The following is a 24712-nucleotide window of genomic DNA, read 5'->3' as shown; positions in this document are numbered from 1 at the left end:
CACAGGTGTGAACATCTTGCATCTTCTTTCCAGTAAATCAATCAGGGCCCTTCTTTAATTTTTAATAACCAAGGCACCCAAACTTGTTGTCAGGCAAAATTCAGAACAGGTCACATGACACCCTTCGTTCCTCCATTTTGCCCTAATTAAAGAAATAGTCCCAAAACATAATCTTATAAACTTTGTATTGGTAACACCTTATATCAGCCAAGTGTCTGCCTTTAGTTAAGTACAGAGATCAGGTGTAGAAAAGTCTCCTTACTCTAGACCTAACAAAATGTCTCATCTTTAATCCAAGAACACCAACCTCTACAGCACAAGAATCATGCAGCCAGCAGCCACTTCAAAATAAACCTACCAATCTTTTTTAAAATTCTGACAGTCTGGAAGGTCTGTTTTTTATTAAACTCATCTTACAGACTGCTTGCAATCTTTCTAAGTCAAGTAGACACAAATACCCTTGAATTTCCTCCATGATTCCATGACCCTACTGGAAATCCATTAAGTAGCGTAAAAGATAACAGGATTATGGAACATTCACAAGTTATGTACACAAGTACAATACAGCAAAATTTGTTTCATATTTTACAGTAGTCCATCGAATCCTCCATCTCCATACTGATAATAACGTCCTTGCCCCCTAGTTAGAGCCTGATAGAGGCTTCCCACAATTCACTTGCTCTTCAAATTATAATCAGATTTTCAGAAGCAACAGGAAACAAAATAATTTTCCATTTCTTTGAATGAATTTTTATGGCATCAGTATAAGTCATGTTAAAAATTTTGAAGTTTCCCAGATTGCAGGTTTCTAAAAATGTGCATGAACGATGGTTGAGTGAGAAGAAACTTCTAACTTACATACTTAAGAGCAATATATGATAAAAATGCATTACTTTTCTTAAGCCCCAATTGTTTATGCTGAATTATGTTCATTTTATATCAGGCTTATTCCAATGAAATTGGAGGAAAATTGGGGCCGAGCTTGACATCGGCAAAATAGGTGCAGGATTGGGCATGTTTTTGGGTTCAACTCCCAGGTTGAGGCCAGGGTGAAAACTCTAGGTGACTGTTCCAGTGGCAACATAGAATTTTCACTGTAAAAACATCAATACTGTGTGTAAAAGTACAGGTCAAATGTCACAGATGGTCTACATGTTTGTTTAGCTTGCTCACCCTTCCGAACCTGGTCTACAACACAAATATGCAGCCTAGATTCATTTTATATAGAATGATGGAATGTGAAGGTCCTATGTTTGTTGGAAACCCAAGGTCCCGTTATTAAAGGGCCATACTACCCATCTATGCCACCTAGGCCCACTCCTCATTTCTAGTTATCAAACAACATATATAAAAAATTGAATACGTTGCAACATAACAGCTTTTAAATTAAACTAACTGAGCAACAAATGTAAATATTTAACTGGCAGAGGGAGCACAAGAGAGATGCAAGTAGGAGACCAGAGAGAGGTGACCTTTCAAAAAAGTAAGAGAAGTTCTACTTGCGAAAAATTGTAGACAATTTCTTCAATTCCTGGGATTCTCAAACTATGATCACAATGGCAATGAATAACCTTGATTAGAAAATAATCGTATAACAAAATTCTGAGTTGAGTACATTAAATGGTTTATTCACTCCAAATTGCCATTATGCCAAGCCCAAAAAAATCAAGTGACTGCCTTGTACTTGCAAAGTAATTGTTCAGTTATTAGATCACATAATAAAACTGTAAATTTAAACAATCTTACAAATGATTTGTAATAATAAGGGTCGTGGGGGACTGGAACTCACTGCCTGAAAGGGTAGTAGAGGCAGAAACCCTCAACTCATTTACAAGGTGTCTGCATATGCACCTCAAGTGCTGTAACCTGCAGGGCAACAGACCAAACGCTGGAAAGTAGGGTTTTAGGTTTGGTGGCTCGTTTTTAGGCCGGCATAGGCACAATGGGTCAAGTGGCCTTTTTCTATGTGTAAACTTTCTATGATTCTATTAAAAGCTGGGAATACTCATCAGGTCTGGCAGCATCTGTGGAGGAAGAAAAACACTTTATTTCAGGTTGGGTCCCTCTTTGCCAGAACTGGGAGTGCTTAGAGATGTAGCAGATTTTAAGCAAGGTTTGTCCCATTATGATCTATTTTGCCTTACACTATCATCGCCTTTGTCATTTAATTGCTCCTGTCTTCCACCCCACCACAGGCCTCCCCGTTTGTTCTTTCCACCGCTCCCCACTTTCCCTGCCTTGCTTAAAACTGTTTCATCACTAAGCATTCCTAATTCTGATGAAGGATCACTGACCTGAAATGTTAATTCGAATTCTCACTCCACAGATGCTGCCAGATTTCCGTGTTTCCAGCATTTTCTGTTTTTATTTTCATAAACCTGAATTGCATTGCCTTGATCTCAGATGGCTGAGGGGTGATCTAATCGAGTTGATTAAAATGATTAAGGAATTTATTAGGATAGACACAGAAAAAAAACTATTTCTATTGGTCAGGGATGCAGGAGAAGTGGGCATAATCTTAAAATTAGAGCAAGGCCAGTTCAGAATAAAATCAGGAAGCATCATTTCCACAAAGGGCACTGTAAATCCGGAACCAACTCTCTTAAGTCTGTGAATGCTTAAAATTTTAAGATCGAGATCAATAGATTAATTAAAGTAAAGGATATCAAACAAAAACAAATGCATGGAGATTAGGTACTGATTAACCATGACCCAACTGAATAGCAGAACAGGCGAGAGGGCTGAATGGCTTATTCTACCACTCCTGTGTAGGATAGAGTAGTAGGATAGAAGGGAAATAAAAGATTGTCTATAGTACCTCAAAAATGCGTCTGCAACATAGGACTAGTGCGAGACTCCAATAGTGTTACACATGCACACAGAAAGCCCAAATTCAACAAGATATTTCATGCATCATTGCAATTCAGCCTCAGTTACTTTAAAACAGGACTTATGATAATTTCCTTTAAACATGGATGAACACTTTACTAATAGCAAAGTCGTCAATAAATATGGATGAAAATACTGTTGTAGAATTATTCTAATGCAGCAACCATACATAACAGAATATGCTAATTAAAATGTTTTTTTAAACTAAAAATCTTTGTTAAGCATTCAGTACATGTTTTACTTCAATCAATTCAAGGCAAAAAATCATTCAAAAGAGCATCAAGGTCTCTACACCACTCAGGTTGCTGGCATTGGGAGGAAGTTATGTAATCACTGATAAGGTAGAATGAAGCCATTTTACAATTGAATTAATACCAATGAAAGAATCAAATGGGTTTTTAAAAATTACCAAAAACCTCCAAATTTACATTATGATTTAATTCTACTTATATAAAAATATACACAAGCAATGAACATGTTACAGCCAACGTAGTAGCCAAATCATTACAAAGTGAGTGGTACAAGACTCAGGAGATACTGAAACATAGATGTTTGACACTTAAGACAAAACTAAACATACAGAAAAACAAGAGGTTCACATGCAAAATCCAAAATTACACAAGTCGTAAGGCTTCAATTCATATGCACTCTTTATGGCTTTGCCCCTCCTAGCATGCCATCCAGTGTTCCCTAGAAGAGCAATCTGAAAACCAGCCTGCTCTTGTTCCAATTTCCTGATTATCAGTCTTACCTACAAATTATAGCACAGGAACATGCTGTTAGGCCCATATGGTATCCATCCTGCACACGAGTCCTAATCCCACATCCCCATCCTTTATTCCACTACTCCTTATTTCTTGATCCACATATCAAATTGATTGTTAAATACTGACATGTTCTCTGCCTCAATCATTCACTCCATTCCAGTCTCACTATCATGTGTAGAAAGATTTCTTCTGCTCCAGGCCCTAAATTCAACTAAATTCAAATGTATATCTATGTTCCATCATTCTAACCCAGGATGGCTGGCCTGCCTGCCAAATATTCTATGAGCCTCTTTGTAACAGAGAGTTCCAGGGGTCAGAAAGATCTGCATGTGATTATTTCACGGGCACCAAAGTGAAGCATCGATGTGCTACACAAGATGACAACCTAAATGCAGTATTTTCAAGTTAAATCAATGAAAGCTCAATGGGTGTATCTTATTGCATTAGTGGTTCGCATTGCAGATGAAAAACAAAAGAGAATGAATGACTTTACCTGGTACAAAGTAATTTCCATCCACCGAATACAAACCAGCCTAGCCCTCGTTTCTTCTGAGTAATTCTAGCTCTTGGTAATGTGTGATAGTCACTCTCATCATTTTCAAAACCTTCTTCTGACATCATCAATGGCATCTCATCTAAACTAGATGACTCATCTTCCACTTGATATCTGTGTTCAGAAATAAAACAAGGTTAAGCTAGAAGCATTAATATATATTGCCTGCAATGTTAATTCATTCCATGGATTGTTTGGCAGTTAAAACGGCTTGCAAGTGCTGGAAATTTGAAATAAAAGCCAAAAATACTGGAAATACTCAGTAGGTCAGGCAGCAGCTGCAGACAGAAGCAGAGTTCATCTTTAAGGCTTCCAATGAAAGGTCATCGACCTGAAACATTAACTCTTTCTCTCTCAACAGATGCTGCCTGACCTGAGTATTTCTTGCATTTTTTTAAATTTTAGTTAAAATGGCTAACTTGCCCAACAGGCACAAAGCTTTAACTAAAAAATATATAATTCAGCCATCACTTGTAATAGGAATCTGAAGTAAGCCTAGAACGGCTAGGGGCTAGTGAAGGGAGCACTGAGAGACAATCTCAAAGTGATTATGCTCTTGCATTCCCGACCATCACCCCAACCCCCTACCTCAGATGATGGAGTTCTCATCCTCAACAGTTCTGCAAACTTTGGTTGAAACAATGAAAATTTGAAATTGATCAGTGGCAGTATTATATGATCATTCAGATCCAGAAAGGCTTTCTCCCTGCAAAAAGATCTGCTGAAAAAGGTTTGTCGTAGGTAAACACATAGTACTGAAGAAAATCCAAGAGGATGTTCCTCATTTTTGTGCCTTATGCCTGCGTCCACAAATGTGTGCAAGGATAAAAATTCATCATTTCCACAAGCCAGTCAAAGATCTTAAAATCTAAAATTACTTAAACATGCTACAACAATCCATTAAGATTCTAGGGTCCTTTGAAGCAGCTCTATTTTTTTGACTTGTAATTTTTTTTCTCCTCCTCCAGGTCAGAGGTCTCCCATGGAACTGTGCATGGGTCGTCTGGGGCCTGCAGCATTGTCCTGCAATAGCCTTAATGTCATGATGAATTTATTTCCATTATAATGCAGCAAATTAAAGAAGCAATAGATTGCTTCAATGATACAAAGACTGAGGAATATAGTTTCGCAGATACAGTAGTTACCTACCACCTTAGAAAGGCTGTTTAAAATGCAAATAACATCTTTAGTTGTTTGGTTGTAAAGAACCTGAGTATTGCTTAAAAAAAAAAGACGTCAAAGCTTTTCGTCTGGCACTCATATTGGTATTCTTGCGAAGTGTCCTGATAAGGAGAAAACAACAATTTATACTGTATGTGAAGAGAGTGATCGGTTGGCAAGTGGATTCATTCTCCATGACAATGCCTCTATCAATTCACCAGTTAATGGTGACTGACAGTTAACTGCCAAGCATTGTTTGAAATTTAAACCAGGAAGCTTGACCCGGATTGGTCAAGGAATTGCCTTGAGGAATGAGTCAGCAAATGGCTGTCACTTATTTTAGCTGAAACAGGCATAATGTGAGTACATGATCTTTCTGTCTGCAAAGAACTGGGCCCTGTGTATTAATATATTTGGCTTCCAGTACACGCAAGCCCGACTGACAATCTTAAATTGGTTGTCAGCGTAATTCTTAGCACTGAGGATTATTTAGCAAATGTCCAATCGTGGAATCACATCTAATGTTGGACACTGTGTTTTGAGTTTTGCAAGCATGGACTGGTTGGGTACGGTCTGTACCTTGCCCATTGTAACAGTGGCTGGGATATGCTGTTTCACAAGATCCGCCAGACTTAGGGATGTACGACCTAGGTACCTAGCATCACACTGGCACTGAAATTCATATACCACATGACTCATTTGTGATGTAGGCAGAACGTCTTTTTGGCTTGACGGCAGCTTCCCATTAGTGGCGAATACCACTCATGTTGTTACTGCATCTTTTTTAAGCAATAACATATTTCTTCTCTTTGCAAAACGCCCAACATTGTGCAGGATATTTTACCCTACATTCCAAGGTGGAGTTACAGTTTTGCACAATCAATGCCCATCAAGACCAAAACAAAAATCTTGTCTGTATTTTTTTGAAACTGCTCATGTCTGACCATTGCTGGTTGTAAACTTTCTGCCTAAATGTCATGACCGTAGTGTACAATTAGGTTTAGTAGTTCCACAAAACGAGGACAAACATTTTAATTCCATGAATCAAAACACACATTTATAGGAGTTGTTAACCACAGCTCCGGCACCACAGAGGAAATCTCTGGCTGGGATCCCTACCTATTAAATAATTAATTTATCGGTAACTTCAATGATTTTAACATGATTTGAGTTTCACAACGGCTATAAATTCAGTTGGATCAGAAATCAAGACGGCAGATGTAATCACTTTTAAGAAAAATATAGCAATGTTTGGTTCATGTTGAAGCAGTTGCCTCTCCTAGCCTCTATTTGAGAATTATTATATTGCTAAGTTCCAAGTTCTTCTTTTGAGTCAACCAAAAAACTGTGATTTTATTCTTTCCCAGTACAAGGAAATTAAATGTATAGAGTAGCACATCTTATGTATAAAGTGCAGAAATGACTACTGGCTTGGGTAAGCTTAAATTCAAGTCTGATTTTCACATTACTCTAACCCACAATCTATTAGGCATGTATGTAAGGGAAGTATTGTGATGGATGTGTTGAAAAGCAGAGGACAGAATCATTGGACAGGTTCTGTAAGGATTACTGCCATCAATGAAAGCCATTATCAACCCTGACACTACATCACTCAGATAAAATCATTTTATTTCAGATGTGTTATTCATAACTCAAACAATCCTACAGGGAAATGAAAGCAAGAAATATCTAAAATGTTACTTCACATGTAAAACAGCACTTAACATGTGTCACTTCAGAATATAGATAAATAAAAAAGTTCAACCTTTTACCAGAATTGTATACACAGAACAAGCAAATTAGGGTAGTTTGTTCACTATGTGAAAACAGTCAACTTTGTTCATTGGTGAGATCCAGATTATGAGTTAAGGGCTGCTGACACAAATGGAAACTTATAAATTCCTCTTTACTGGTAAAATACAAGATCCTCTGTGAATTCACATACAGTACTGAATAAAACATGCGTTGCTGATTAATGGTGATTATTAATGATGTTCTGGTCTTCCAAAAATTTAACTTCTAAAGTCAAAATTTTCACAGCATGTATTTAATTTATATACATAAAAATGATCTACAAGGCTTATTTTGATCCAGAATTGGTTTTAAGCAAATGTGTCAAAAAGGCATAGACAGGCAATGCCCAAAGCCAAGAGACCACACAGGCTGCTGAAAATCATTCCCTGGCTATTTTCCTTTTTACAGCTTGATTTAAATTATTATATATTTTTTTGAATAGCAGCAGAGCTCCTCAGAGGGTACACAGATTGCAGGTGTGGTACAAAGCCATTCAGTGCTAGAAGGTCACAAGTTCAATGCTTGGTCAGCTCGATTTGAAGCATCATAGTTGGCCTGGATGTTCCCAGGCTAAATGGGAGAAGGGAGGCATGAGTGACTTCTCCTTGCCTCCTGCCGGAGTGCCCTATTAAGTGTAAAGCAAGAGAAGGTTCAAACTTGACTGATGTCCTATACAGGAAGAAAATGGGGTGCAAAAGAATGTAAGAGGAGACATTCAGGATTATACTGTGCTGGTTTGACTCCTCTAGTGAACAATGAGCACTGAATATTAGATGTTAAATCACAGTAAAAGGCACCATAAAATTACAGGAGCATTTTTTTGTTCAAAACATTGATACATTAGCTTAACTCTTAAATTATGATGGAGGAATTCACTTGTCTGATATGATGAGTAAAGAAAGACAAGTTAAGACCCAATTCATATTATTTTGGTCCAACAAGCAAGCATCAAAAGGTTGACTGATCATGTCTAACACATGGGGTTATGGGTCTGGCTGAAAACTGCTGCTTTCACAGCAATACTACTTCCAGAATGTTTATTTTCTGCGCCTTCTTGATTTAATAAGCTGTTTCTTTTTGCAAAAATAAAAGCTATTGAATTGTTTGAATATAGCATATTACTTAGAAATTAGGTGAAAATTAATAGGCAACAATGGAGAGACTAAGGAGGCGAAAAACAGAATTTCATGAACAAGTATTTTCAGGCACCATATATTGTATCATAGGAATCAATCATTTAGAATCAGGTCATTTAGAACCACAATGTTGCAATAAAAGTATTAAAAGTGGCAGCCCAACAGGTCTGAAAAACTGAAAAATTGAAGATTAAATGTTAAATTGTGTAATGAAATGTTGGCCAAAACAGTCTTCTACAGATAGAAGCTAAACTAACACATTTTTCTACAAAAACATTATTCAATATTTTATGGAAATGCATGTAAAAGGACACCAATGTTATTTTCTCGGAGGATTACCATATTCGAATATATTTGTATCATGCAAATATATTCAAATAAAATAAATCCCTTAAAATGTTTAATTTTTTTCAAAAAGAAAAGTTGCTTTAACTTGCCTAATTAAAATCTGCTTGCAAACTAACTGGGCTCTACAAGACATTTTAGCACTAAAAGTCACAGTCTGTTCTCCCATTTACAGAACATGTTGTCCTCTTATTTGAATAGCTCTTTCAAGCTGTGAAACAGCAATTGTCGGTAGCGCATGGCAAATGACCAAGTAGATTCCATGGAATATTTCCTGAGGGTTCTTGTGTCTGCTTCTCCTTACCATGAATGAAACACACATGGAAACATTTTCATTAAAAACCTTATATAAAAATTCTCACGTGAAAATATCCCAAAATTCATCCTCAAGGAACCAGAAAAGCATAAGAGATCTTAAAAATAGATGGGATACGGGAAATGTTGCACAGTAGAACAGGGTGGGGGGAGCGCCACATACAGCCAAAAATATAGTAAATCACATTCTTGCCAGTAGAAAACAGCTCTGTCAATGGCTTACAAAAAGTGTGGTTGTTGGTGGTGATCCAAATGATGGTTGGGGAGAATTGTGTCAGAGTTTGTTCTTTTTTGAAAGACACACTAGCTTGCTGCATGAACCCCAATCACTGAAGCTAATCATTACAGCAAAGCTCAGCAAATGTGAAGGTTAATTGGAGCATTCGCGCCAACTGTTCCCTGCTCAGAAGCGGCTGCTCCTATGGTCCTCATTTCTGTTTTTATACGAGACTTCATTGGTTCAGAGTCTGAGAGATCAGCATTCACAAAGCAGCTCCCAAATTAACAGTGCTAAATTTGTTTCTCATATTCTAACAGCTGACTCAAAGAACTACAAAAGCTGGCAAATGGGAGCTAAATTCAACTGTCTGCACTGGGCCTTAAAGTAAGACAATATTCATAATTTCTGCAAATCCCAGCCTAGAGCAAACTAGATTTTTTCGTACAGAAGGTTCTCTCAAATTGTACCAACAAAATAAAAGGAATGCTATCAAGGAAGAGGTTATCAAATGCTCCAGAGAAAAAGTCTATTGAATTCCAATTCTAAGAGGATGATTTCCAAATGCGTACCCACTATAATCACATAAAGGTTCAAACTTAATAACACAACCAGTTTTCTGTGACCTAGCTAACAATTTTTAAGCCTCCTGATCAGGTCACTTGGAAAAGAAAAAGTAAAAAAGGGATCTAAAAAGAGTTGATTTCGTAATTTGATTAATATTATAAGGAATGTGCCTTTAAGATAATTATCTGAAGAAAAAAAATTTGCAGAGTTATGGAGAGAAGGCAGGGGATGGGGAGACTTGCTCTTGCACAGAGCCAGCACAGGCATGATGGGACGAATGGCCTCCTTCTGTGCTGTAACCATACTATGACTCTGTTAAATGAATGAAACAGAAAAACGAAAGGCTAAGGACATGAAGCTCAAATAAAAAGAGAATGCTGGAAACACACAGGAAATCAGTCTGCAATCCAACCTAATCTTCCGATTCTTCTGCTTCAAACGGAGATTCCTTGATGCAGTTCCATAAACTATCTACTTTTATTTCAGATTCCTGGCATTTGTTGTTTCTCTTTTCAAGAGGAGCTATGAGGCCAAATGAAGATAAGCAAAGCAAACCTGTTACAGGCCTCTTACCTTGTTCAGGCTCTGTGAAGTGCTTCTGCAGAAACAGCCACACTATGAAAATTAGATTTTTGGGAAACTGCCAAAACGCTGTACAAGATCGAAAACATTATTTCTATGTGAATGCATAATACACAGAAACTAATATTAAATAAGTACAATCTGACCTCTCCAATTGTTCTGGAACAACGCCACAGAGTTAAAGGCATTCTCTGCTGAAAGCAAAAAAGAACTATGAAACTGACTTGTGAAGAACTGCACTTATAGAGCAACTGATCTTGAGAGCCAATGAACAAAGAAATCTCAGTGGCTTTGTTGTCAATTATATTAGAGTGATCCACCAAGTAAAAACTCTTCAGATGGCCAACTGCTGAGAGGCTTTAGTTTTTCCATACACTTGTGCAGCAATATTGAGCATCGAGAGCTACAATGATTAAAGACGTGCAGGAAAACCTTGCAAAGGAACATCACAATAGCATTGTGGTAGGCCTTTACTGCCATAGATATTGGCTGGTCTAGTTGCAGGCAAAACAGCTGAATTCAAATCTGAAAGCCTGACTCACATGTGACATTTAGTTCTGATGCCCAGTTTCTTCAAGCAGAAAAATGAAAGCTCATCAAGTCAGCTGCAAGTATGGAATTTTCACTCAATCCTTGAGAAACAGAATGAAATTAACTTCTTCATTTTCTTAGTATATTACTTTTTCCTTCACAGCACGTGGGCGGAACATTATATGCGCATACATTAATAGAACGAATTTGAATATTCAGTGCATATTTTTGTGGTATTACATACTTTAGATGTGTGGTGCTGTTCGCAAGAAGGGGAAAGAGCAGTTGTGCAGGGGCAATTTTGGTTGACCCATTTTGTTTTGTGCTAAATCTAACATGAAGTTTAAAACATGGAGCTAAATCTAACATAAGGAGTTTATACCCGTCTTTCAGCTCCTATCAGTCTGCCTTTAACTGGGGTATGCTGTGCTATTTCGGGTGGGGAGGAGGGTGCCGAAGGTGGGGTGGGAAGGGGAAAGAGGGAGGGAGAGAAGTAGTCTTGCTGCAAGACCAAGACAGGGACGCAGGGTGCCTTCTACTTTTTCATCCTTGATGGAAGTCATTCAAAAGCTCCAAATAGCACATGGCATCAGTTTTTAAATTATAATTTTGGTGGTAACTTCAGCAAAGCAGAGGCATACATCTTCTACTGACGAAGAGATTTATTCTAGTTTGCACGTCATGGGAAGCCCTCAACCTTCAAACCCCACCTCAGAGAGTTCTGAGCTAGTAGGAAGGTAGGTTTGTGTTTGAAAACAGATGTGACCGATTGCCTGGACTACTTGGGAATGCAACCTGGTCAGCAGGTAAAAAGAGCAATGGTGGAAAGTATTGAGATAGATACTCAGAATTGTCACATGAAACAAAATGTAGGTATGTCAACTCAGACTCAGTGTAGCTGCTGTACCCCAGAAAAACTAAATGATCCAAACCTTCCTGGCCGATGTGACCAATTGTCTGAAGACAACGTAGAAATGTAATCTGGCCAGCAGGTAAGAAGAGCAATGGAGGAAGGTATTGAGATAGACACTATTGTTACATGAGCCAGTTATGTGCTGGCTATTAGCTAGTTATGTGCCCAGCATGCTTTTTGAGCAACAACAGCTTGTATTAATATAGCACATTGAACATCCCAAGGCACTTGACAGAGCATTGTCAAACAAAATTTGGCACTGAGCCACAAGGTGATATTAGAAAAGGCAACCAAATGCTTTGTCGAGGTGGGTTTTAAGGAGTGTCTTAAAGGAGGAGCGAGAGTAAAGAGATGGAGAGGTTTAAGGGAGCAAATTTCAGAGCTTAGGGTCCAGACAGCTGAAGGAACAGATACCAATGATGAATTAAAATCAGTAATGCGCAACTAAACCTGAATTGGAGAATTAGAGAGAGAGGGTTGTAGGAGGTTAGTGGTAGGAAGAAGGCAAAGGTTTTGTTTTTCTTTTGCCGGGTGGGGGGGGGAAGGAATCAGTGAATGGTGGATTTAAAAACGGGGATGGAAATTCTAAAACTGTCGTGTTACTTAATCAGGGGCTAACATAGGTCAGCGGGCACGAGGATGATGGGTGAAACAGGAATGGTGCAAATTAGGACATTGTTAACAGAATTTTGCATGAGTTCATGTTTATGAAGGGTGGAAGATGGAAAGGGGCCAGGAGGGCATTGGAATAGGCAAATTTAGAGGTAACAAAGGCACAGATGAGGGTTTCAGCAGCAGATGAACCGAGACAGGCATTGTGTCAAGCAATGTTAACAGACATGGGAAAAGGGCTCTCAGCGATAGCGCAAATGTGGACTGAATATCAAATGTAACACCAAGGTTGTGAACAGACTGGTTCAGTCTCAGACAATTGCCAGGGAGGGGATGGAGTGAGTGGTGAGGCACAAAGACTTTTGGTCATCTTAATATTTAGTTGGAGGAAATTTCTATGCATCCAGTGCTGCACGTCAAACAAGCAGTTTGACAAATGAGGCAGTCAAGGAATCAAGGGAGATGATGGTGAGGAGGAGCTGGGTGTTGTCAGTGTACATGTAGAAACCGGTGCTGCATTTCCCAATGATGTTGTTAAAGGACAGCAAGTAGATGAAAAGTAGAAGGCAACCAAGAATGGATCCTTAGGCAGGCCCCCAGAAATAATGGTCCAAGAACAACAGAAGTCATTTCAGGTGATTCTTTGGCTACAAATGGGCAGTTACATTTGAGTGCAGTCCCACCCAGCTGGAAGACAGTGGAGATGCAAAGGCATGGTGTGCTCAACCATGCGAAAGGCTGGGGACAGGTTGATAAAGACCAGGAGGAATATTTTATGAGCAACACAAGAGATGTAGAAGCATGCCCATACAGTAACTGATTTTCGCATATTCATCTAACAGGAAGATTTGGATCATTTAGTTTTTGCGGGATATAGTAGCTACACTGAATGAGTCGGAGTTGACATTCCAACGTTCTGTTTCATGTGGCAATTGAGTATTTATCTCAATACCTTCCTCCATTGCTCCCCTTACCTGCTGACCAAGGTGCTTCCCCAAGTAGTCTTCAGACAATCAATCAGTCACAAGGATCAGTTACAGGACATATATGTGCATTTAGAAATCTCTTTGGGACCAAGGAAGTTGGAAAGTTGTTTTCCACATGGAAATTCAAAGATAAAGTAATACAAGCCCAATATTAAGGCACGTCCTTGCAAAAATATTCATTTCAAGTTATCCTGAATTTGATTTGCTTTTTCTGGTCGAAGTTCTACAACTATAGCGAAAAACAATTGGACATTATGTCAAACCATATAGTTCCAGAAATGTTATTATTCTGGAACTTGCTCTATGGCAGAACAATTTCTGCCACTATGGCATGACAGTGAGCTACATAAATATATTTTCCCTTGGTTATTCAGGCTTTTGACTGCTATTTTCAGCAGATTTGAACCCAAAACAAAATAGATAACTGACCCGAGACCAATAGAATTTTCAACTTCTGCTATTGTAATGTTTGTTAAGTAGGTTTCTTTGCTTCAATCATACTCTTCTGAATCCTGGCATCCAGAAGATATTCACAATAAAGGATACAATCCTTGACTTGTGACAGATAATGTGTATTAGGTCTAACGAATCTGACTTTCTAATGTACCCTCTGAACTGGCAAGCAATTTAATACTTTTCAAAAGCAATTTTCCTATTGTGCTGCAAAATTTCAGCACAGTATTTAAAGTCAACAATAAAGTGATGAATTATGTATTTTTCCATAGGCAAGACAAGCATAGGGTGCTCTATATTAACCACATCTCTGGTAGTCTATTCATCAATGATGTGACATCCTTTTGCACTTAACAGCTACTGTATGTCAATCGTGGAACATTGAAGCTCTGGTAATTAAATGTAAGACTAGTACTTTTTTTTTAAATGCAGGTAAGAGAAAATAGTCTGAACAAAGGATACAAAACAGTCGACATCAAAACTCACAGCATGAATGCAGCACTCATTTAGTCCATCAAATAGACAGGAAGACAGATCTCTTACTAGGGCTGCATATTGTACTATGAATGTTACATTATTCCCATACAACCTAAACAAATAATGCCTGAGGTGGCATAACAGGATGCTGAAATATCTGGACTTTACTTAATAATCAAAGCTTTACTGATATTTTACCAAATATATGAATTTAACATTAATTTCAATTAGAGCACCTCTCTTCTCTGTTGTATAGATATCCAAATTCTGAATGTACCAAAATACCCTCACCAAGGATTAACAATAAATGTGCCCCTGCCAGTGTCGCCCACATTCCAAGAACTTTAAAAAAAATTCCTGCCCAGCCTGTTTAATGCATCACAATGTCTGCTAACCTCTGTATTTTGTGATCAGTCGAGCTGCAACAAAGAAATTGGAGACTGGTCACTAACACAGCTGATCTACATCCTAACACAAGATTCTACAGAGTGGCAGGATGCCATATGTACCAATTCTTCCCTAAATAGAGACTTCTTTCAAATGTTAGAATATGAAAAATAAATTACTGCAATAAAGTCCCTTCAACAGGGGTACTTACTGGCATTTACAGTGGCCAGGTAGACAATACATCTTGTTAACTGTACTATTATTTGAATGCCAATTTGGCTCAGTGATATCATTCTTGCCTTGGAGTCAAAGTGATGGGTCAAAAAGACACGTTAGTGCAATACTGAGGAACAGAGGAGCAAAAATAGGCCACTCGGCCCATCGAACCTGCTCTCCATTCAAACGGATCATGGCTAATCATCTACCTCTAAATCACCTTTCCCCGCTATCCCCACATCCCTTGATGTCATTAGTCCCCAGAAATCTAGTGATTTCTGTCTTGAACCTGCTCAATGATTGAGCTTCCACAGCCTTCTGAAGTAGAGAATTTCAAAGATTCGCCACTCTGAGTGAAGAAATTCCTCCTCATCTCAGTCTTAAGTGGCCTACCCCCTATTCTGAGACTGTGTCCACTGGTTCTACACTCACCAGCCAGGGAAAACATCCTATCCACAATAATCTGTCTGTCATATCCTGCAAGAATCTTGTAAATTTCAATTAGGTCACCTCTCGTTCTTCGAAACTCTGGAGAATACAAGCCCAGTCTCCTCAATCTCTGCTCATAATACAAACCCACATCCCAGGGTAGTTTGGTGAACCTCTATTGCACTCCCTCTATGGTAAGTATATCCTTCCTTAGACCTTCCTTGGATAAAGAGACCAAAAGTGTACACAATACTCCAGGTGTGGTCTCACCAAGGCTCTATACAATTGCAGCAAGACTTCTTTACTTCTGTACTCCAATCCCCTTGAGATAAAGACCAACATACCATTTGCCCTCCTAATTCTTTGCTGCACCTGCACGCTAGCCTTTAGTGACTCATGAACAAGGACACCCAGCTCCCTTTGGACATCAACCAACCTCTCACCAAGAAATAATTTCTGTTTTTTCTATCAAAGTGGATAACTTCACACTTATTCACATTATGTTCCATCTGCCATGTTCTTGCCCACTCACTTAGCCTGTCCAAATACCCTTGAAGTCTCTTTGCATCCTCCTCACCAACTTACATTCCTACCTAGTTTTATCAGGAAATTTGAAAATATTACATTTGGTCCCACATCCAAATCATTTATATAGATTGCGAATAGCTGTGACCCCAGCACTGATCCTTACGGTGCCCCACTATTAACAACCTGCCATCCTGAGAGTGACCCATTTATTCCTGATCTGTTTTCTGTCTGTTAACCAATTCTCAATCAATACCAGCATATTACTCCCAATCCCTGTGCTCTAATTTTTGTTTATTAACCTCCTGTGTGGAATCTTACCAAAAGCCTTCTGAAAATCAAAATACACCACATCCACTAGTTCTCCTTGATCTTTGCTACAAGTAACATCCTCAAAAAAAACTCCAACAGATTTTTCAAACATGATTTCCCTTTCATAAATCCATGTTGGCTCTACCCAATCAGATCATTATTTTTAAGTGTCCAGTTCTCCCACCCTTCAGGATAGATTCTAACATATTCCCTACTGCTGACGTCAAACTAACAGGTCTGTAGTTCAGTTTTCTCCCTCTCTCCCTTCTTAAATAGTTAGGAAACACTTGCTACTTTCAGTCTGTAGGAACCTTTTCAGAATCTATCAAATTTTGAAAGATAACCACTAATGCAGCAACCATCTCTATAGCTACCTCCTTCAACACTCTGGAACATAGCTCATCCGGTCCAGGGGATTTATCAACCTTCAATCACATTAATATTTCAAGTACTATCTTTTTATTAATACTAATTTCTTTCAGTTCCTCATAAGTCCCTTGGTTTCCTGGTATCTCTGGGAGATTTTCTGTGTCTGTCTCCATATAGAAAGATATGAAGTAATTGTTGTTTCTCTGTCAGTTCCTATTCTCCATTATAAATTCTCCTGTCTCTGCCTGTAAATGGGCTCATATTTGTCCTTGCTAATCTTTTCCTTTACACATATCTAAAGGAGCTCTTACAGTCCACCTTTATGTTTCTCGCTAGCTTGCACTCATTCTATCAGTTTCTTGATCCTCCTTTGCTGGTTTCTAAATTGCTCCTAATCCTTAGGCTTACCACTTTTTTGGCAACCTTATAAGCACTTACTTTGATCTAATGCAATCTTTATCTTCTTTTGTTAGCCACGATTGATTTATCTTTTCCATTGGGCTTGTGCATCTTAGAGGAATGTATATTTGTTATAGACCATGTAGTACTACTTTGAATACTAGCTATTGTCTGTCTACCATCAAATCTTTTAATATATTTTCCTAATCCACCATAGCCAACTTGTCCCTCACACCTTCACAGCTTTCTTTGTTCAGATTTAAGACCCTAGTTTCAGAATGAACAATGTCACTTTCAAACTTAATGAAAATTCTATCACATTATGGTCACTATTTCTTAAAGGGTTTTTTTTGGAAAATTATACTTTATTCATAAAATATCTGAAAGAACATTACAAAATATTTCTAAATGGCCATCACAAAAAGTGCAATCATATTCAACTTTTACACATGGATCATGAGGTGCTTCAACACAATGAATATTACAGTCATTTCAATATGGTCATTACAGACAGTCAGACAGTGCAATGGTATTGGAGTTATTGACATACATCATGTTGCACTCTGAGGTGCTTCAATACAATTATAATACATTTAGTATTCACTACATAAATTCATTGTGGGTCGTACAGCCCGAGAGATCTATACATTTCCCAGCTCCTCGGTGCACTATGGCAGAAAGGTCTTAGACAGCAACATTTCCCCATTGCGTCTTTGCAACAGCTGCCCCAAGCTTTAGTGCATCCCTCAGCACGTAGTCCTGGACCTTGGAATGCACCAATCTGCAACACTCAGTCGGGGACAACTCTTTGCTCTGGAAGGCCAACAAATTTCAGGCAGGCCAAAAAGTGTCTTTCACCGAGTTGATGATCGTCTCGGTGTATGTCCCTGGGAACAGCCCATAGGGCACAGTGTCCTGTGTCACAGCACTGCTTGGAATGAACCTCAACAAAAACCACTGGATCTCTCTCCAGACCTTCTTTGCAGAGGCACATTCCACAAGATGGTGAACAACGGTCTCTTCCCCACCACAGCCACCTCGAGGGCAACGTGCAGAGGGGTGAGACTCCTGGCATGTAGGAAGGATCTGACCGTGAGGGCCTTTCTCACCACCAGCCAAACTACATCTTGGTGCTTGTTGGAAAGTTCAGGTGATGAGGCATTCTGCCAAATGACTTTGACAGTCTGCTTCAGGAACCATCTGACAGGATCCACCATCTCCTTTTCCCTTAGGGCCTCTAGGGTGTTACATGCCAACCACTGCCTGATGGATTTGTGGTCAAAGGTGTTTCCCTGCATAAATTTTTCCACGAGGGACAGGTGGTACGACACAGTCCAACTGCTTGGAGCGTTCCGCGGCAGCGTGGCCTGACCCATCCTTCGCAACACTGGGGACAGGTAGAACCTCAGCACGTAGTGGCACTTGGTGTTTGCGTACCGAGGGTCTATGCACAGCTTGATGCAGCCGCACACAAAGGTGGCCATCAGGATGAGGGCGATGTTGGGCATGTTTTTTTCCCCCTTTATCTAGAGGCTTGTGCATTGTGTTCCTGTGAACACGATCCATTTTCGATCTCCAGATAAAGCGAAAGATGGCTCGGGTGATCGCTGTCGCGCAGGAGTGAGGAATGGGCCAGACCTGCGCCACGTACAGCAACACTGAGTGCGCCTCACACCTGATGACCAGGTTCTTACCCGCAATGGAGAGGGAGTGTCGCTCCCACATGCCCAGTTTTCTTTCCACCATTGCCACTCGCTCCTTCCAGTTTCTAACACATGCCCCGGTCCCTCCGAACCATATCCCCAGCACCTTCAGGCCATCTGACCTGACGGTGAAGGGGACAAAGGATTGGTTAGCCCAGTTCCCAAAGAACTTGGCCTCACTCTTACCACAATTTACTTTGGCTCCTGAGGCCAGTTCGAACTGGTCGCAGGTGTTGATCAGTCTGAGCACCGACAGCGGATCCAAGCAGAAGACGGCGACATCATACAGAGAGGCTTTGACCCAAGTGCCTCCACTGCCTGGGATCGTCACTCCTCTTATGCCCAGATCCTTCCTGATGGACTCAGAAGGGTTCTATGCAACACACAAACAGGACAGGGGAGAGAGTGCAGCCTTGCCTGACTCCAGACTTAATTGGAAAGCTTTCTGATTCCTACCCATTGATTGAAACCGCGCTACTGGTGTTAATGAAGAGCAGTTGGATCCAGTTGTGGATTCCCTCCCCAAACCCCATTTTGGACAGCACGTCCACCATGTAGGTGTGCGATATTCTGTAAAAGGCCTTCTCCTGATCCAGGCTGATGAGGCAGGTGACCACACCCCTGTCCTGTACATAGGCAATTGTATCCCTGAGTAGCACAAGGCTGTCAGAGATCTTCCTGCTGAGTACAGCACAAGTCTGATCAGGGTGGATCACCAACTCCAGAGCAGACTTGACCCAGTTGGCGATGACCTTGGCCAGAATCTTATGGTCCACATTCAACAGTGAGATGGGTCGCCAATTTCTAATTTCCTCCCTTTCCCCCTTCCGCTTGGAGATGAGGGTAATGGTGCCTTTCCTCATGGATTTTGACATGTTGCCAGCCAGGAGCATACTCTCGCACACGTCTAGCAGGTCTGGGCTGATCCAGTCCCACAGAGCCGAATACAACTCAGCCGGTAAGCCGTCGCTTCCAGGAGTTTTACTCTTCTAGAAGGGCTCAAGGGCCTTAGTCAGTTCGTCAGGAGTTAGCAGTTTATCCAAGCTCTCCCATGTACTGTTGTCTAAGGCCGCTGTGATAGAAGACAGGAAGGACTGGGAGGCCGCGCTGTCTGTGGGCTTCACGTCATACTTAAAGGCTTCTTTACAGCAAGGTTATTAATTAGCCCTTTCTCATTACATAATGCTAAATCTAAAGCAAGTGCTGTCGGAGGCACCACTTTTCCAATGAGGTATTAACTCCATGCCCCAACTGCCTATGGATGCATGGGTTCTGTCTGCAGTCAAAAAGGGAGATCTCCTAGTGCTTAGGCCATCACCATCAAAACAGTTAACCTGGCCAATGGCTGCTTATGTCCCCACTGTGCACAAAAGGGCTTCCACATTTGCATTCAAAACAGTGACTCCACTTTCTAAGTAATTAATTGGTTGCGAAATGTTTTGGGGCATCCTAAGGGTGTGAAAAGGTGCGATTTAAAAAAGCTTCCCCCCCCACCCCCACCCCTCTTATTGGTCTTCTGCATTTCTGCTCGAGAAAACAAAGCAATGAGTAATTGCCCTTTTCTCAGTGTTACTAATGTTATGGTATATAAACTAAGGATCGTGCGGTGATAATGTTCAAACTTTTAAAAAAAAGACATTTACTTTTAGAAGTCAGGCTTGCCTTTATGTAAAACATCCAGTGCCTTTATGTTTGGAAGCTAACTTGACTCGTACTAATTCAGGTCTGCTTGAGTTGCCTTCTCAGGTTCAATGATATCAGTTGCCCCTTAAGCCGATTGAGAATCTTATTTTATTGGAGTTACCATACACTCCTGAAATCTACTTGCATAATAGCATAAACAGGAATGTAACAATACAACTTCCTTGTGATCCAGACTGGGCATTCATGTCCTTGAGGGGCAGCTGATACCATTGAACCTGAGAAGGCATCTAAGGCAGATCTACTTTTGAAGTGGAGTCACTGTTTTGTAGGCAAATGTGGAAGACATTTTGTGCGCACTGGGGGCATAAGCAGTCAGTGGCCAGATTTTCTTTTTTTGATGGTGATGGCCTAGACACTAGATCTCCCTCCTCCTCTTTGACTACAGTCAGAACCCAAGCATCCATAGGCCTCGAGGCCTTTCCTTAATCTCTCTGACGGTGGGTCAAGGAAATACTTGGAGAGCCAAGACCAAATACAAGTTAGGCTGCTGTTCCACCTTTCAGGTGATGCATTAAAGCGAGGCACTGTCTGCCCTTACAGCTGGTCATACAAGGTCCCGTAGTATTATTTGAAGGGCAAGGCTATCCTGGGCAATGTTCATGCCTCAACTATCAAAGAGATCATCTGGTCATCATTACATGGCTGTTTGCGGGAGTTATTGGACAAAAATTGGCTGCTGTGTTTCCAAACATTACAACAGTGGCTGGGATTCAAAGTACATAACTGGCTGTTGGACTGCCCTGAGGATGTTAACGGCGCCGATATAAATGCAAGTTCTTTATTTCACAGTAAGACGAAAGTGCAAAACGGCAGTTGACACAGTTACTTAATTTAATCCGTACAATTTATCCACATAATTGTCCAAAAATAAGAAATACATTTCCCCACATCCACAGGTCAGCTTGACTTAAACAAGCTGACTAACTTTTTCTATAGCATTTCAATCCAAATGATCTTTAAAAATTTGGCTGGCTGAGCAGCATAGCATTTCAAAAAGCCTCATATTCCAGCACCAATATCTCACCGCCCACAGCCAAAAACAGGATAAAAAAGAAACTTTCACGTATAATAGGAGAGGATTATTTTTTGATTCCTGAGACAGGCTAACAAATTGCTCATTTACAATGGGGAAACATGAAAGCTAGCTCATTAGCATGTTAAACACCAACTGTCACAGCTTTTTTTTTTCAATTTTTTTTTTTAGTACACTTGTGCTTTCAAAATCCCAAAATCCAAAATAACTCATTTTTTGAAATTCTCTACGGAAAATGGTTAGAAATACATAAAAAAAACCTGAGTGATAAATATTGGTGTACAGTATCAGAATATCTTGCAAGCCAATGCACTATAAACTAAGATGAATATAAACTAATAATACCCAACCACTTCAGTGCAATTTACAATAATTGATGATTAGCCGACCTCAAAATTTTGAAACTATATTTCTGCATCAGCACTGAAATGACAAGACGGTGATTGAATTACAGAATTAGAAAAGGCCATGCTAAGGCATATTACTTATAAGTTGCTTTAACATGATCATTTCGAGGAAGGCAGAAAACATAAGTGGGTCAGTAGGCAGGGCTCATGGGACACCACTTGTGTGCTGTAATTTGGGCACCAATGCAGTAGGTGCTGTTGGTCACAAGTCACAAGCAACTTGTCAGAAACAAATTTGCAGGATTAACTAGGATACCTTGTTAAAATATCTTTGCCAAATAAATTCCTCACAAAATGCGTTAAAACTGCATTACTCAACTGAGTTTCAAAATAGTCTGCTGACCATCAAGAGTGAAACCAAGGCAATGCATATGGGAGTAAAGTCTTCCTTCTGACAGCTGTTATAATCTTAAGTGAAATATACTTGGACAGCTTCAACAAAATTTCCCACAGTGCAACACTCTTAAGTGGGCAATTTCACTCAAGAGGCCACAGCTGCATTGGGAAATGGAATGTCCTGCTGGTGCAGTACAGGGGTGATTTCCGAGCTTGGGGTTACAGCACATCTTTGGGGCAGTTCAAACAAAAGAATGAGTAACTCTCTCTCCTAGTGCATTGGCTTAGGAGTTTGAAATCTGGACTAAATTGTGATAAACAGTGGGACTCATTATGTTGTAAAAATACTCTACATAGCTCAGCTGCTACGCAACTAATGAGATGTTTATACATAAAACATTATTTCACTTGTGCTTGTGATCTCAATTATCTGAGGTAATAAAATGGAAAATCTAAGAGTTTGTTGTCAGATTTCAAAGTAAATTTATATCAATAGTAACTGTTCTTAGATAACAGTGTAGCATGCTGGGAGGACCAATACCTTATGCCATTGCTCACAGGATCCTACTCTGAAGTTCACACAGTAAACTTTCAATAGCTATGAGGGCAAGTCACTCTGCTACTTTTCTTCAATTGGCACAACAGAGCTACTGGTAAATACATGACAGCAAACATCCTGGTATTTCTCCTTACAGGTGGGTAATAGTGCACAAAGAGTTAGTGCTGGAAAGAAAATAAACTCTGAAATAGTTCTGAAAAACTTCCAAAAAGCAATAATTTCTAATGTAATGCACAAAACAGTATTGCGTTAACTCTCTTTTTCTCTCTGCAGATGTTGCCTGACCTGAGTATTTACAGACCATTCTGTTTCTTTTTCAGGTTTCCAGTCTCTGCAGTCTTTTGCTTTAGCATTGAGAAAATATCTAACTTTTGATGCATAATTCAGGCACAGCTGATTCAAAATGAAAGCTGTAGGTATCTTTCCCCCTCAGTCCATTGTTCAATGTAAATTTTAAAGAGGATCATATTCACCATCATTGGCTTTCATGACATCAATGATATTTTCCTTGGTCTGTGTTCTCAATTTTGATTGGAATAAAGGGTAATTTAGAAGCCAATGTCATTCGCGGCATAAATATATAATCTGAACCTTTTGTGCTGGCCTCTTGAAACTATGTAGCTGGGACAGGCAATTCCAACTTGAAAGGCTTGAAGTTTATTGAATTGGGGTGTTATTTTAGTTTGCATGTATCCTCAAAGCAGGAAATCCACCCAAAGTAAATTGCAAACAAATTGTGTGGTACAGGTTAAATGGAGTCAAAAAGCTTTTTGTAACTCATTACTTTGCTAACCTGTCATTTAAAAGCAGGTATTTTTTTAAACTTTTGCATTCTTGCAACAAATTTTACAAAAACATAATTTACAACAAATTTACTGCATAACCAATTGTATTAATCTCAGCATAACATTGAATTCTTATGGGTATCTAAGGCAGACCGATTCCACGATATTTAACTGTTTTGGTTAAACTTGAAGTAGGAAGCTTTCAATGAAAGCATCGAGCAACATTGATGAAAGCGCTTGTCATATTTGCCCATTGATTTTGCAGGCCAGCCAAAAGTTGGAGAATAATTGTGCAAAGAGGTGGCTGAAATCCATCCCAGCTATGTAGTTTCAAGAGGCCAGCACAAAAGGTCCAGATTATATATTTATGCCGCGAATGACATTGGCATCTAAATTACCCTTATATACCAATCAAAATTAAGAACACAGACCAAGGAAAAATATCATTGATGTCATGAAAGTCAATGATGGTGAATATGATCCTCTTTAAAATTTACATTGAACAATGGACTGAGGGGGAAAGATACCTACAGCTTTCATTTTGAATCAGCTGTGCCTGAATTATGCATCAAAAGTTAGATATTTTCTCAATGCTAAAGCAAAAGACTGTAGAGACTGGAAACCTGAAAAAGAAACAGAATGATCTGTAAATACTCAGGTCAAGCAAGATCTACAGAGAGAAAAAGAGAGTTAACATTTCAGGTCAGTGACCTCTCATTAGACATTTTTCCTCAAATCTGCTTCTATTCCCTCTCAAACAAGCGACACTGTTGATTTATGTTCTGAAGGAGAGTCATATTGGACTCAAAATGTTAATAAAAGCAGAAAGTGCTAGAAAAACTTGGCAGGTCTGGCAGCATCTGTGGAGAGAGAAACTGTGTTAACATTTCTGAGTTCTGAAGAAGAGTCATGTTGGACTCGAAAAATTAACTCTCTTTTTCTCTCCACAGATGCTGCCAGATCTGCTGAGTTTTTCCAGCACTTTGTTTTTATTAGTGTCTTGAGTCCAATACTGTACCATGGCAGAGGTGACCAAAAGTGCAGTTAGAGATGTAGGCAGCATAAAACCTTTGAAATTGGGAAAGGATGTGGCAAAGTCAAGGTTCATAGGAAGGGAATGGCAGAGTGTTGAATGTAATAAGTCAAAGCACTGAATTCTAACTTTCCCCTCATCTTGGAAATTTACTTATCTCAACCCATCCCCTTATTCTTCAAATTACTGAGCTACAGCATCAGCTGTGGTGCTGTCA

General features: G+C 39.6%; 1 protein-coding gene across 3 annotated transcripts in view; it reads right to left on the bottom strand.

The window, feature by feature from the left end:
- Positions 1-24712, bottom strand: part of atp9b (ATPase phospholipid transporting 9B) — a 272096-nt gene that overhangs the window by 229912 nt on the left and 17472 nt on the right. For all 3 annotated transcript variants that reach the window (XM_078539908.1, XM_078539909.1, XM_078539910.1), the window contains exon 2: positions 4150-4323. In XM_078539908.1, coding sequence (XP_078396034.1) covers positions 4150-4323 — 174 coding nt within the window. The remainder of the gene's footprint in view (positions 1-4149; positions 4324-24712) is intronic.

Source organism: Cetorhinus maximus, chromosome 4, assembly GCF_964194155.1.
Source record: "Cetorhinus maximus chromosome 4, sCetMax3.hap1.1, whole genome shotgun sequence".
NCBI classification, from domain to species: Eukaryota; Metazoa; Chordata; class Chondrichthyes; order Lamniformes; family Cetorhinidae; genus Cetorhinus; species Cetorhinus maximus.
This window is presented reverse-complemented; position numbering and strand designations above follow the sequence as displayed.